General features: G+C 42.6%; 1 protein-coding gene across 1 annotated transcript in view; it reads left to right on the top strand.

The window, feature by feature from the left end:
- Nucleotides 1-7,913: 7,913 nt before the first annotated feature.
- TXNRD3 (thioredoxin reductase 3) overlaps nucleotides 7,914-15,077 on the top strand; it is a 32,529-nt gene continuing 25,365 nt past the window's right edge. The window contains exon 1 of the mRNA XM_050960841.1: nucleotides 7,914-8,145. Coding sequence (XP_050816798.1) covers nucleotides 8,023-8,145 — 123 coding nt within the window. The 5' untranslated portion in view covers nucleotides 7,914-8,022. The remainder of the gene's footprint in view (nucleotides 8,146-15,077) is intronic.

Raw genomic sequence — 15,077 nt, 5'->3', positions numbered from 1 at the left:
GTCACATTGATCTTCATGACACAATATTGAAAGATGGAATACAATGTGTATTTCCAAATGTAGAGATCGCACTACGTATTTTTCTAACATTGATGATTACTAACTGCTCTGCAGAATGCTCTTTTTCTCAGCTGAAAAGAATAAAAAACCTTAAGAGAACAACAATGTGTCAGGATGGACTTGATTCACTTTCCCTATTGTGTATGGAAGAGGACATGCTTTGTTGAGTCAGCTTCGATGAACGTATCCAGAATTTTGCAATCAGAAAATCTAGAAAGAAGCTATTTTAATTTCAGTATGCATGTAAGTTTTGTGTCATTTTGAAAAATAAAATTGTATTTTACAGTATAGTATTGTTTTTATTTTGAATTACATATGGTGGGGAGGCACCATAATCTTTTCAGTGCTTAGGGCCTCTAAAGATCTTAATCCGGCCCTGCTCATGATGTGTATTCACAGCAAGCGCTGGTAGTTTTAGGCAACAGAACAATGTTGTGCCTTCATGTCTAAGTTACTGCCCTTCTGACAATCCCACTCAGTGCATTAGTGGAGCTAAGGTACAGAGTGTTGCATGTAACTCCATGGAGCCAAAGTTTGTCAGGTGATAGTGAGATCCCTGGCATGTGGAATTCATTTCATGGCCCAAATCATATAGCTGTGCATATATTTCTTGAAGCTATGCTGGGTAAAATAGTGCATAGTATGTACGCACTGTGCACAATGTACAGACAGTAAGTATTTCTTAGCTCATCATACCATGGATGTCTCTATAAAATGCTGTACTAGATGGAGACTAGTTCCTGAGATCAGGACACTTGAGCAAAGTATGACTTCTCCGATTCTGCAGACAGCTGATCATAACGGCTACTCTGGGACATGGGAGAGAGATGGTCTCTCAGGCTCTTGAGTTGCAAGCCATTTTGGGCTATAGAGATAACAAATGTTGTTTGGGACACCATCAACCTCTTGAGTTGTCTTTAAAAATAGCCCTAAGTAAAGAGTATTGTATCTAATCCAATCTATCTAGTATCAATATCATGCTCACCATGTTATTAGATCAGTCTACCCTCTAGGTGACAGTTGCAGATGTCTGTGATGAGTATATCTTGTCATGTCTGTAAATTGTGTGTTTTTATTACAGATAGGCTTAAGCTGCAACCTTCGGGTCCAGTTTCAAACTTCTGTAAGGTTCAGGGGTGTTTGGATCCAACTTTGCCTAAAATTTTCAGGTAGAACTTGACGTGCTTTACTGGGAAGCACATACATCACTTTTATACATTGTCGTAACGGTGGTAGAATGAAAAAGTATGGGTTCTGACACTGAGGCCATTTGGAATTATCTCCTGCTCTTTAACCTCTTTTAAAACACTAGTGGCTATATTTGGTCCTGGCTTCTGTCCCTAGGTAACTGATGCAAATACAGTATACTACATTGGCTTATACTCATACTACTAGGGCTGACCTTAAGGGCTTTCAAAATATTCAACTAGGTGAACGACATGCTCAGAGAAGTGAATGTCCCTGGGTTTGACTCCACATAGGACCCTAGTAGCCTTCTTAACTTGGGACAGCAGAAGCTTTGAGTGTCAGCCCTGAAGACAATTTCAGTGAGTTCAGTGCCGTTGACAGGAACTGGATTGACAGCCTGGGAGACTCAAGTCTGCTTATCCATAGAGCAGATATAGAACTGGAAGCAATAAGTAAATTTCTTCCACGTTGCCCTGCTGATGTGTCTCAACTCCATTCAAGGGTCCCTCTCTAGTGGTGAGTAGGGGAGTTCAGACTCCATGATTTATTCAGTCTCTGAGGTGTCTGATAATCACCATTAATTACATGCATTCCCTCCAAGCCCTGTCACATCCTGTCCGTAGCCTAACCTTTCCCTACACACAGATCCCTGGGCCTGCAGAGTGTAGCTGCGGAGCAGGCAGACCCTTTGCCTCTACAGAGTGAAATCTAGGTCCCATCTGACATATATCCTTTTAAAGTACCTATATACCAAAGCCAGCTAAGCCTGTCCCTGTCTGGGGAGTTCTGCTTCTTAGCTGAAGAGCTCTTCTTCCCATCTCATCAGCATATGGAGGTTCAGCCCTATGTCAAAGTATCTCAGGGCTTGTCTATACTACTGCTTAAGTTGATAAAAGCCCTCACAGTCTGAAAGCCTTTCAAATCCCAACCCAGTCCCTAGCTTGAAGTGCACGGTTATTATGCAAATCACTCGCTGTCGCAGCCAGTGATAATTTACTTAATGGTGCCAAAATCTGTGAACTTGCCTAAAGGCTTTTGACATCATTTGCCATGAACGTTAGTTAATAAATTCTGGGATGGAGGCAATTTGTATGTCACCCAAATGACTAGATATCAAATTAGTCTTCTGACGAGCTCCAGAATGGTGTTCTCCTTTCATCATTAATCTTGACAAAGGGGGGTCCCAAGTCCCTGGATAGGGACCTGAGCTGTGTCCTTACATGTGACTGACTGAAGTGGCAATCTAAGGTTGGCAGTTATCATCCATTTGAAGAAGGCACCAACTTTCTATTTCCACCTTTAGCTCCAAAGTCACAGTGTGATTTGAGAGGATTGGGGGGCTGATCACACATAACAACAAATGTACTTTGTTTTCCTGTGAAATGTTAATGCTAAAAATCCCATGTGCCCTATTCCCCTCCTACAGGACTGGCAACATCCACAGAAGTCAATGCAGGTTATTGGCACACTTGTGCGGCAGGAGAATAGGGCCCCAGTTTAGGATTTTTATACTGCTCTGTCTTACTCTCTTTCATATTAGAGAGGCAAGGTGGGTGAGATAATAGCTTTTATTGGACCAGCTCCTGTTGGTGAGAGAGACAAGCTTTCGAGCTTACAGAGAGCTCTTCCTCAGGACTGGAAAACTTACTCAGAGTACCAATAAAAGGTATTACCTCACCCACCTTATCTCTAATATCCCGGGATCAACACAGCTACAAAAACCCTTTCTTATTCACTGTCTTTGGGGAAACTCTCTGTTCTGTCCCAGTCCTCTTACACCACTCTGATAGCATGAAGGGAACAGAAATTATCATTTTTATTACCATAGCGCCTAGGAACCCTAGTCATGGAGCAGGTCCCCATTGTGCTAGGTGCTGTACAACCCCAGAACAAAATGTCATATTCAGGAATATCCCTGGCTGTCAGGAGCTATGGGCCTGAGTTTCCTCAGCTGAACCTGGGCCTAGCTGGCCTCAGGCCAATTAATGAGCCCAGCTGAGCTGTGGCAGAATCACCTGATCGGCCAGCCTGCCCAATTGGCTGCAAGGTGCCTAGAAGTCTGCATTTAAGCTCAACAGCAGAGGATTGCCGGTTACTCAGTACTTATAGCCTATATCTGCCTTGTTCCAGTCTGCTCCAGCCCTGTGCCCTTGTTTGGTTTGTGACTCCAGCTCTGACCCTTGGTTTTGACTCCATATTCGCATCTGCTGGGCCAGGCAATCTAGTAACGATCTCTGCTAGTAAAATCAGGTTACTTTAGTCTCTTTTAGAAAGAGAAAAAAAATTAAAGAGAGGAGCCAGTCAATTCTGGATACTTGTGAAGAAGGGTATGGTGGATAGTTTTAGTACCTGCACTTTGTACCAAAAACCCACAGGTTTCAGGGATTGTATCTGTCTGTGTTCATAGCTAACTTGAAACAGAGGCTCCATGAGAGTCAGCTAAACTTAAACCAAGGGATATTTTTTTCTTTGTGATGTGGCTAGAAACATTCTCAATCTAGGACTCTTCCATTATTAAGACTAAAATAAAAGTAATAGTAGACAAATCCCATTTTTCAAGGCTCCTGGAACAGCAATGATATATACTTATGGTCAAAGAGAAATAAAATCATTCTCCTCAGATGTCTCCCATTAGGTCCATTTCCATCACTGGTGGGATTACTGCTCCTGTGATTATTTTTTAACATTCTTAAATAAGAGTAATGATGGCCTTGTGCTTAAAGCATGGGACTGACAAGCTGGGCTGTATTATCAGCAATGCTACAAACTTCCTGGGAGGCCCTGGGCAAGTCACTTCACCCTCTCTCTGCCTCATTTTCCCCATCTGCAACATGGGGATAATATCTATCACACAGGGATGTTACGAGGCTTGATGCATTCATAGCTGCAAAGTGTTATCAATATTTCTATAAAACTTTCAACATACACAATGGTGGGCAGTTGGTGAATGTGCTGAGCAAATAATAGTAACTGCCCCAAAGAGCAACTTAAAAGCACAAGTGGGCACAATAAAGAAAAATGCAGAAGGCCCAATCCTGCTTCAAATTAAGACAACAGCTAAACTACTTGTGGGAGCAAAATCAGACTGACAGTGTATTGCCTATGATCCCTGAGCTTTATACCTTTGTGCTTCAAGGAACAGGAGGGAGGGCACTTAGCAGACACTGCTTGGGGACTGTTCTAAGTGTAAGGGTAGAATGAATGATGCTCAGAGGCATGCGTGAGTAAAAGGAAGAGTCAGAAGACAATTCTGGATGGAAAATAAGGATCAGAAGCGATATTGGAAATGGAAGAAGCCCTCTAGGGCCTAGTAGAATCTTTTTTCTAGGATCCAAGAAAAATAATTGATAATTATTGGAAACCTCTCCACATACAAACAAGATTCAAGCAAGAGATGCCAATGCAGTTTTGGGCTGAGCATGCAGAGGCATCAGATCAGTCTGGAGGGAGAAAACAGCCCTTACTTTTTCATCTTGGCCAAGTGATGTGTCCTCCATTACTCTAGAAGAGACTGCAGATAGGGGTGTAAGCAGTTTGGAAGCAGAAGTATTATTTAAGGTGGTGGGATGAAGACAGTGGTGAGGCTTGCTCCTTCCCATTTTCCAACTTCGACTTCAAGTTAAATTGTCATTCTCTTTAAATATGAATGGGAACCAAGAGAGTCAGCAACAAAGAAATCCCGGTCATAGAGCTCTCCCCACTAAAACACAAGTCACCTTTCCATTTCCTGAGCTCTTTGCCTGTTGAGGGAAGATGTGGGTTCTTGAGATTATATTGGGGCATTGCCACTTATCAGAAAACTATCCACTAAAGGGAAGAAAATAACCAGACCCTGCATTGGGTGCTTCCTGCTGTTCTAGGATCATCAGATTTTACTCATAGCAACACAGGAATTATTATGATTCTTGAACAGACCAATAGTCAGTTTAGTTGAGTTTGGGATCCTGTGCCCAACAGTGGCCAAGGCTAGATGCTTCAGGGTAGGATGTAACTACTCTGCCTCTTTGTGCACCTAATTATGCAATACTATCCACAAAAGAGAAGGGGAATTTCTTCCTGAGTCCAGCTGGAAATCAATGTATGCCCTGAATAATGAATATTGATAGCACTGGTAATTATATCCTAGCTCTCTCATGTATCTTCAAATTGCTATTCTTATTCAGAGCAATGTTTAATCCTTGTTTGAAACTTAATGGAGCCTCCCAACTCTGCCCTGACTCGGTTACACAGCAATACTGATAGAACAAAGAATGATAAGTTAAAAAAAAAAAAAGCAACGCTCCATCACTGAACTATCAGTGCCAGAATTAGGCAAAAAGCCCATCTACCTGAAGTTGTAGCCATGAAGAATGAAAAGGTTTTTGAATCATCCATCATCTTAATTTATCAATAACAGGACAAAGTATATAATATTTAGGACAGTTGTTTTCAAACTTTTCCATACAGAAATCCCATGCTACAACAGAAATATGTTTCAGAATACTCCTCCCATAAATTTTAGGATCTCTCCCCATCAAGTCATAACACGTAGGAAGATGTTTGATACACCTCGGGGAGGGAGAGGGTGGTCATAATTTGCAGGTTGAAATCCCATGATTAACAATTTAGGGGAGTTACTTTGAGCCTATCTTCATATACCCTCAGAGTTATGTGTGCAAGTCTTTTATTCCCATTTTCCAAAGGATAGATTAAAGGTAACGGTGATATGTAAAGATTTTTTCAAGTTAGGTTTACACTCTATTTTGCATTGTTATGATGTATAAAGAGAACCTGAAAGGTTTCTTTGGGAGGGAATGTATTTTCCTGTCTGTTTTTTACTTTAGAAAGACAAGGTGGGTGAGGTAATATCTTTTATTGGACCAGCTTCTGTTGGTACGAAAGAAAGCTTGTCTCTTCCACCAGCAGAAGTTAGCCCAATAAAAGATATTGCCTCACTCACCTTGTCTTTCTAATATCCTGGGACCAACACAGCTCTAACAACACTGTTTTTACTTTATCAAGAATGTCAAGTCTGGTCTTTACTGCATTTGCTGGAGGACATCTTAGAAGTCTCAGATGTGTGTTGTGAGCTCTCACATCTTAATTGCAGAGACGTGTGGAGGTATATATCTTTAACAATGATGCCCTTTATCCCAAGTGTTCATTTGGCACCAGAGTCAAATGAATGCTAACAAATATTATAAATGTTTAAACAGTCCTGGCAAATACCTTCCTCTCTCAATGTTCAGTTATCACTTGCTAGATTCTTATTAGCTTTCATTAGTTTTCCAGTTTACCACAAAGTCTTCCAGGGTAGGTAAGACCTGAATTCCTTATAAAGAAAACAAGCAGGGGAGGGAGAGGACCAAAAACTTGTTTTCCCAAAAAACCTTTCAGGCCTTCTTTACACATCTTAAGTAAACCCATTTTTCCCCTCTATGGGTCATCTTTAAGCAACTTGACTAATACCACAGAGTAATAGAATTCCTGGCTCCAAGCCTTCAGCTCCTTCTATCAGACTCCCTATCCATTATGTAACAATTTAAACAATGATTTCACAAGTTTTGCCTGAGCACAGGAGTGTTTTTACAGGACTTGGCTGTTTTAATATGTTTTTATATAAGGGACTTTGACTGTAAAGAGGTAAAACACACATCTTGTATATAGGGTGACCAGATGTCCCAATTGTATAAGGACAGTTCCGATATTTGGGAATTTTTCTTGTATAGGCACCTATTACCCCCCACCCCCATCCCGATTTTTCACCCTTTATATCTGGTTACCCTGCTTGTATGCAAGCTGTTTTCTTCAATCCATGTGCAGGAGATTTGTCCATTTCCCCTTACTTTCACTCTCCCTCAGGCCCAATCTTTTTAATGATTCACAGGGACCACCGACAAAGACTGCGCTGTTAGAATCTGTCCTGTAGATGGCAGCTTCTCCCAATTTTCTCACACTGTGGGATTCATAAGGGAGGTATCTTTACAGCTCACTATTTACAGGGTCTTTTAGACATCATCTGCAGCTAGGTATCTAGGGGTAAAGTTGCAGCTTGGCAATCTGTAGCAGCAATGAGATAATTTAGCAGTTGGTTGCTAAAAAGAAAAGAAAAAAGCAGAAATGGTGTGGGTGTTAAATGTGTAGCCACTTCCCTGGGTGGAGAGCAGGCAGCTACGAATGGTGCCTAAAAAGCAAAGGCCCAATCACCTGAACATTTACCCCTTATTGTTCTTTATTCTTTTTTATGTATCTCCTTTCTTTTTTTAACCAAAACCCCATTATTCCTATTTTACAGATGGGAAGCTAGAGGAACACAGAAGTGATGAGTTTGCACCAGGAGTAAGCGTCACAGACAGGAAAAGCGCCCAAGGGGTCCTGCCTTTCTGCTTCAAACCACTACAGCCCATTCCCTTCGCAGAGCTGGGACTACAATTCACAAGCCCCAAGGCTGGAAGCTACACTATTTCCAGGTGACGGCACCGCCCAAACTAGAGAAGCCTTCTGCGCATGCTCTCCCTTCTTGGGCTGTCCCAAGTTTTTCTAGCGGGAGACACGGAGCTGATGTTGGACTCTCCCTCCTAGGCTCAGTATGTGGAAGACGTAGGTTAACGCACACCCCGGCCTCATCCCGAGTAGACTCGTCCAACCTCCTTCTTCGTCCTTCCCCCACCCCGCCCTCTCCAGAAGGAAAGAGGCGGGGCTATAAGAGACAATTAAGCACCGGCTTCTGCGCCTGTCGCCTGGTGCGAGGAGAGCGCGCGCGCGCCGCTGCCTCTCAGTCACCCTCCTCCTGCCATGCCGCCCCCGGGCCAGGTCCGGCTGCCGGACTGGGATGCGCTGCGGCTCCGCGTCCGGACTCTGATCGGCTCCCACCGGGTCACGATCTTCAGCAAGAGCTACTGCCCCTATTGCAACAAGGTACGGCCCGGTGAGGGGCGCGCGGGGGGGCTCCCGGGGCGGGCCTTGCCGCCCAGCCCGCGCACACGAGCCGCGGCAGGAGGCCTCCCGCCGGCAGCTGCCCCTGGGGAGGGTGGGGTCGCTCTCTGCAGCTCGGGCCCGAGGGGGCCCTAACCACCAGTCCTGCGGCGGGCGCGCTCCCTGAGGCAGGCTCCAGGCCGGGAGCCTGGGGGCAGCTGTCTGTCTCTGAGGGCAGGTACTCGTCACAGGCTGCCAGTCAAACAGCCTCTCTCCGGAGCTCTGACCTAGCGCCAGCAACCGGCGTCCCGCCAACGGCAGACGGGAGCTCGCGCTTCTTGCGTTAGCTGAGCCCAAACGGGCGGAAGTGAGCAAATGCCAGCCAGTGCACTAGGTCGTGTATTGCGCCAATCTTAAAGCCACTATTCAAGGCCGTCTGATTTGTGGGTGGGTTGGTTGGTTCTCTTTTTTTGGTTGTGTTCCTCAGATTTTCAAGCAGAGGGCATCTCTTTAGTAACCAATCTTTGTGAAGCTAAACTCTCACCTCTGGCACCGAGCTTGAACTTCCTATCACCTCTGAGCTGTTGGAAAGGCTGACTTATCACTGACTTGCTTTTATGTTGTTGAATGGTAACTCTGTAGTATGTCAATACTGGCCTCAGTGTTATAATAAACAAAGCTGCTGAGCATTGCAGTGGTCAGAAAAGGATTTTTATTATTGTAATACTTACCTATGTCTTTCGAGGTCTAGTCTGCTTAGCTAGCTGACAAAGCTAAGCTTGAACTGGATAACCAAAGCAGCTTAAAAAAACAAACCAGCAAGGCCTTCCCTATGCATTGTAAACAGTTGCCCGTCAAATTCTAACTGCAGAAACTTGGTGCAGATTTTATGCACATCTTGATTGATTCTCAAATACTTTTTGACTTGACACTTAAAAGTGAAACCATTTTTTAAATGTTTAAAATAAAAATCTTATGTGGTGATGGAGCTATGGAGGAAAAGCAAAGTTGGAATATTAGTCTGTAACTTCTAGTAGCATTTTTCTAACTGAATTTTACATTGAAATTGTTTCACTGGTAGTCATCCCTGTGGTTTCATACTCTGCACTTGGATTCGTGCATGTGTAAACGGGGTGATACAATGGAGTCTTGTAATATTACTGTAGAAAGAATCCCAGTGATCATGGTTTTTGCTCTAGTTGACATAAAATTACATTTAGACCATAATTCAGTTCCAAGGAAAAATGTCAGGGCTTGTCTACATCAGAAAGTTGCAGCGCTGGTGAGGGAGTTACAGCGCTGCAACTTAGGAGGTGTACACATCTGCAGGGCACCACCAGCGCTGCAACTCCCTGTTTGCAGCGCTGGCTGTACTCCCGTTTTGTCTCGGGTGTAGAGGATCCAGCGCTGGTGATCCAGCGCTGGTAATCAAGTATAGTCACTTACCAGCGCTTTTCTTGACCTCCGTGGAATAAGCAGGTATCCCAGCATACCTGAGGAAGCCTCTGGTAATCAAGCTGGTCTCCTTCCCCGGCTTGCTCTCGCGTTCCCCGAACCCCGAGCAAGCAGGTCTCCTTCCCTGAGGTTTGCTGGGTGGTTCCGGGAAGGCGAGAGCAAACCGGGGAAGGAGACCAGCTTCGCCGCGGTTTGCTCTCGCGTTCCGCGAACCACCCTGCAAACCGCAGGGAAGGAGACCTGCTTGTTCGGGGAACGCGAGAGCAAACCGCGGCGAAGCTGGTCTCCTTCCCCGGTTTGCTCTCGCGTTCGCCGAACCCCCGAGCAAGCAGGTCTCCTTCCCTGCGGTTTGCAGGGTGGTTCGCGGAACGCGAGAGCAAACCGCGGCGAAGCTGGTCTCCTTCCCCGGTTTGCTCTCGCCTTCCCCAAAACCCCTTGAAGCCGCCCAACAGCGCTGCAGTGTGGCCACATCTAACACCACTTGCAGCGCTGGTTGCTGTAAGTGTGGCCACTCTGCAGCGCTGGCCCTATACAGCTGTACTAATACAGCTGTAACAACCAGCGCTGCAAAATTTTAGATGTAGACATGGCCTCAGAAATGTAGTAGGTACTTCAGATAAAAACATCATCTTGGGTCCTGAAAATACCATCATATGTTGTAAGCTTTATTTAGACTATCAAAAACCTTTCTAATAGTCTATTTACAGAATTTTGAGCAAGTTAAGTGATGATAGGGTGGTAGATGAAATCTCTTTATATATATACCCCCCCACACACACACTGTATATAGCAAAGTTGCTCTAGAGAGGATTCTTTTTCTTGGTGAGTGAGTAATGGAAATACCCGTTAAGGCCTGGTCTACACTGTGGAGGATTGACCTAATATGCGCAATTTCAGCTGTGAGAATAGCATAGCTGAAGTCAGTGCATCTTAGGTCGACTTACTTCATGGCATGAGGTCGACTGCCATTGCTCCCCCGTTGACTCTGCTTCTGCCTCTCACGGTGGCGAAGTTCAGGTGTCGATGGCAGAGCGATCAGGGATTGATTTATTGCATCTACACTAGAGGTGATAAATCAGCTCCTGATAGATCGATCACTACCCACCGATTCGACGGGTAGTTTAGATATACTCTAAGAGAGGAATCCAAGAGTTGGTGCTCATCTGCCTCGCTTTGTCTACTACTTACAGTTCTTTTTGGTCTATTAACAGTTACGATACTAGTTGTAGAGTGTTGGCAACCTTTTTAGCAATGTATTGGAGTCCTGTTAGATGGTCGTGGTTTTTTTAAGACTCTTCTACCTTACCACTGCACCTGTTGCTTGTGCTGCAAGAGCTGTTCCAGTTGAGGGGAAATTAATCACATTTAACTTGTGTGATTAACAATATTAATCGTGATTAGTCAGTTTTTAATCGCACTGTTAAACAATAGAGTACCAACTAAAATTTTACATATTTTTGAGTTTTTCTACATTTTCCAATATATCAATTTCAATTACAACACAGAATACAAAGTGTACAGTGCTCACTTTATATTTTGATTACAAATATTTGCACTGTAAAAATAAGCAAAAGAAATATTTTTTCAATTCACCTCATACAAGTACTGTAGCGCATCTCTTATTGTGAAAGTGCAATTTACAAATGTCGTGTTTTTTTTGTTACATAACTGCACTCAAAAACAAAATGTAAAACTTGAGCCTACATGTCCACTCAGTCCTACTTCTTGTCTGAGCGATTGGCTGTACAAGTTTGTTTACATTTGCAGGAGATAATGCTGCCCACTTATTACTTACAATGTCACCTGAAAGTGAGAACAGGCATTCACATGGCACTTTTTTTTTTTAGCTAGCATTGCAAGGTATTTACGTGCCAGATATGCTAAACATTCATATGCCCCTTCATGTTTTGGCCACCATTCCAGAGGATATGCTTGCAGGCTGATTATTTAAAAAAAAAAAAAAAGGTGTGATTGTCTCCTGCTCTATTTTTACCCATATTCTGTCATATTTCATGTTATAGCAGTCTCTGATGATGACCCAGCACATGTTCTTAGTTTTAAAGAACACTTTTACTGCAGATTTGACAAAACACAAAGAAGGTTCCAATGTGAGATTTCTAAAGATAGCGACAGCACTTGACCCAGGTTTAAGACTCTAAAGTGCCTTCCAAAATCTGAGTGGAACAAAGTGTGGAGCATGCTTTCAGAAGTCTTAAAAGAGCAACACTCTGATGCAAAAACTACAGAACTCAGACCACCAAAAAAAGAAAATCAAGCTTCTGCTGGTGCCATACGACTCATGATGAAAATGAACATGCATTGGTCTGCACTGCTTTGGATTTGTTCTCAAGCAGAACCTGTCATCAGCGTGGATGCATGTCCTCTGGAAACAAACTTGATTGGCTAATCAAGAAGTAAGACTGAGTGAACTTGTAGGCTCTAAAGTTTTTTGCATTGTTGTTTTTAAGTGCAGTTATTTCTTGTACATAATTAAACTTTCATTATAGAGAGATTGCACTACAGTACCTGTGAGGTGAATTGAAAAAATACTAGCTCTTGGTTTTTACAGTGCAAATATTGTTATAATTGAAATCAATGTATTTGAAAATGTAGAAAAAATCCAAACATATTTAAATAAATGGTATTCTGTTATTGTTTAACAGCACAACTAAGTGCATGACTAATAGTGATTAATTTTTTTTTACTTGCTTGACAGCCCTACTACAAATCTGTGTTGACTCAATCTAGAACTCTGTTGCTGAACAGTGTTTGTTCCTGCTGCTGCTGAGGCAGAGCTTCTCTTGTAGGTAGGGCTTTTGGCTCCATGGAAACAGCCAGCTCTTGGGAGCATTATATTTACTGTCCCAGAGAGAGGAAGGGCAAGTATTGCTGCAGGTAAACTGAAGAGCAACGTTGACTCTGATCTTAGTGGGGGAAGAGAAGAAAGAACATGAATGGAGCTGGATTAAGGGACAGATGGTAAATCTGGAGCAAGGAAAGATGCTTGAGAAAATTTTTTAATGGAATAAGGATCCCTAATGTGTTTTTCCTCTTGGGCAGAGGAAGAGGGAAGCAGAGGGTGGAGAGAGTGTGTCGAAAGAGAACAAATGAGGTCAAGAAAATGCATCTTCTAAAAGCCAAAGGGATAACAGGAGATTAGATAGGAGCAGGAATAAGAAACCATGATCCATTGCAGGGGAAAGTCCTTAATGGTAAGATGAGAAGGAAGGTGGTAGACAATGCACGAATGGAGCTGTCAGAATTTGACTGACTTGCAGTTACTACCAGTCAAGAATGACTTGCATGTATTTTAAATTCTTGCCACCATGGAGAAATAGATACTGGATGAGATGGAAGAACTTATAAATGCCAGCAGTCTCTATACTGACATGTAAAAGCAACTTGATACATAGAATAACCACAACTTCACATGACTGCTGATGATTATACTACTCCTATGATATGCCCTCAGCTAGTATATTATGCATCCATAAAAATGCATAATGACATTGTTACAAAATGCTAATTGACTTATGAAACAGCAGACCTGGGACACTGCTTATTAGCTAACTTAACTCCACCTTGTGGGGTTTAAAGTAGCTAAACAGGTTGAAGTAATGAGAGCAAATGCTGCCAGGAAAAGTTTTAAAAAGTGCATTGTCATACCATAGTGCCTTTGTACCAAGTTACTTTCCATAGGAAACTTAGTGTTAGGTAACTCACTAATAATCTTTGTCCTCTAGATGTTTGTTTCCTTTGTAAGAATTCTTTCAGAGTAGAAGCTGTGTTACTCTGTATCCACAAAAAGAAAAGGAGTACTTATGGCACCTTGGAGACTAACAAATTTATTTGAGCATAAGCTTTCATGGGCTACAGCCCTGTTCATCAGATGCATAGAATTGAACGTATAGTAAGGGGAAGATATAGATATAGATATATACACATACAGAGTTATTAGAGGAATTCCCACCTTTTCATGTTCTCTCTCTAAGAGGCTAATTTAATTAAGATGAGCTATTGTCAGCAGGAGGAAGGAAAAAAAAAACTTTTTGTAGTGATAGCCCATTTAAGACAGTTTGACAAGAAGGTGTGAGGATACTTAACCTGGGGAAATTGATTTAATGTGTGTAATGGCTCAGACATTCCCAGTCTCTATTTTAAGCCAAAATTGATAGTATCTAGTTTAAATATTAATACAAGTTCATCAATTTCTCATTGGAGTCTGTTTTGAAGTTTTTCTGTTGCAAAATTGCCACCTTAAATGTGTTACTGAGTGGCCAGAGAGGTTGAAGTGTTCTCCTACTGGTTTTTGAATGTTATGATTCTTGATTTCAGATTTGTGTCCATTTATTCTTTTGTGTAGACTGTCTGGTTTGGCCAGTGTACATGGCAGAGGGGCATTGCTGGCACATGATGGCATATACCACATTGGTAGATGTGCAGGTGAACGAGCCCCTGATAGCATGGCTGATCTGATTAGGTTCTATGACGGTGTCACTTGAATAGATATGTGGACAGAGTTGGCATCAGGCTTTGTTGCAAGGATAGGTTCCTGGGTTAGTGTTTTTGTTGTGTGGTGTGTGATTGCTGGTGAGTATTTGCTTCAGGTTTCGTGGGGGGGGGGGGGGGCTGTCTGTAAGCGAGGACGGGTCTATCTCCCAAGATGAGTGAAGGAATCATCTTTCAGGATAGGTTGTAGATCTTTGATGCACTGGAGAGGTTTTATTTGGGGACTGAAGGTGATAGCTAGTGGCCTAAGGGATTTCTTATCTGTGTACAAATGCACCAGTTAAATTAAAGTGATTGCATATTTGTATGCTACAAATCAATATACAGACTGCAAATGTCTTCTTTCTATACAGTTTAGTTAGATCTTGAAGGGAAAGTACCCTATGGCTGAGAATAAAGATGGCAAGGTTAGAAAGCCTTAAAATCTAAAAATATTAAAGGACAAGTATACTCTCCCTTCTCCAGTGTAACTACTCTAAAACTCTTGTTCTTGCCTCTCTCCTAAAGAACTGTTCTTGCTATACTGTAGCAGTAGAGCAGTTCAGTGGTACCTTGTGCTGCTGCCACACTCGAACTGTTTGTTCTACATTAGAACTTCAGAGTTATGAACTGAACAATCAACCACATCCCTCATTTGGAACCAGTAGTACTCAGACAGCAGCAGAAACCCCCCAAAAAAGCAAATACAGTATTGTTAAATGTAAACTGCTGCTTTTTTTAAAAAAAAAGCAGCATTTTTCTTCTACATAGTAAAGTTTCAAGGCTGTATTGACTCTATGTTCACTTGTAAACTTTTGAAAGAACAACCATAACATTTTGTTCAAAGTTACAAACATTCCAGAGTTACCAAAAAACTCCATTCCCGAGGTGTTCATAACTCTAAGGTTCTACTGTTTATATCATGAAAAAGGTGTCTCTCTACTGTAGGCTGCTTTAACACAAATTAAAGTAACACAGCAGGCTATGCAGTT

Source organism: Gopherus flavomarginatus, chromosome 6 (genome assembly GCF_025201925.1).
Source record: "Gopherus flavomarginatus isolate rGopFla2 chromosome 6, rGopFla2.mat.asm, whole genome shotgun sequence".
NCBI classification, from domain to species: Eukaryota; Metazoa; Chordata; order Testudines; family Testudinidae; genus Gopherus; species Gopherus flavomarginatus.
Note: the sequence above shows the minus strand (reverse complement) of the source record. Positions and strands in the feature narration are given on the sequence as shown.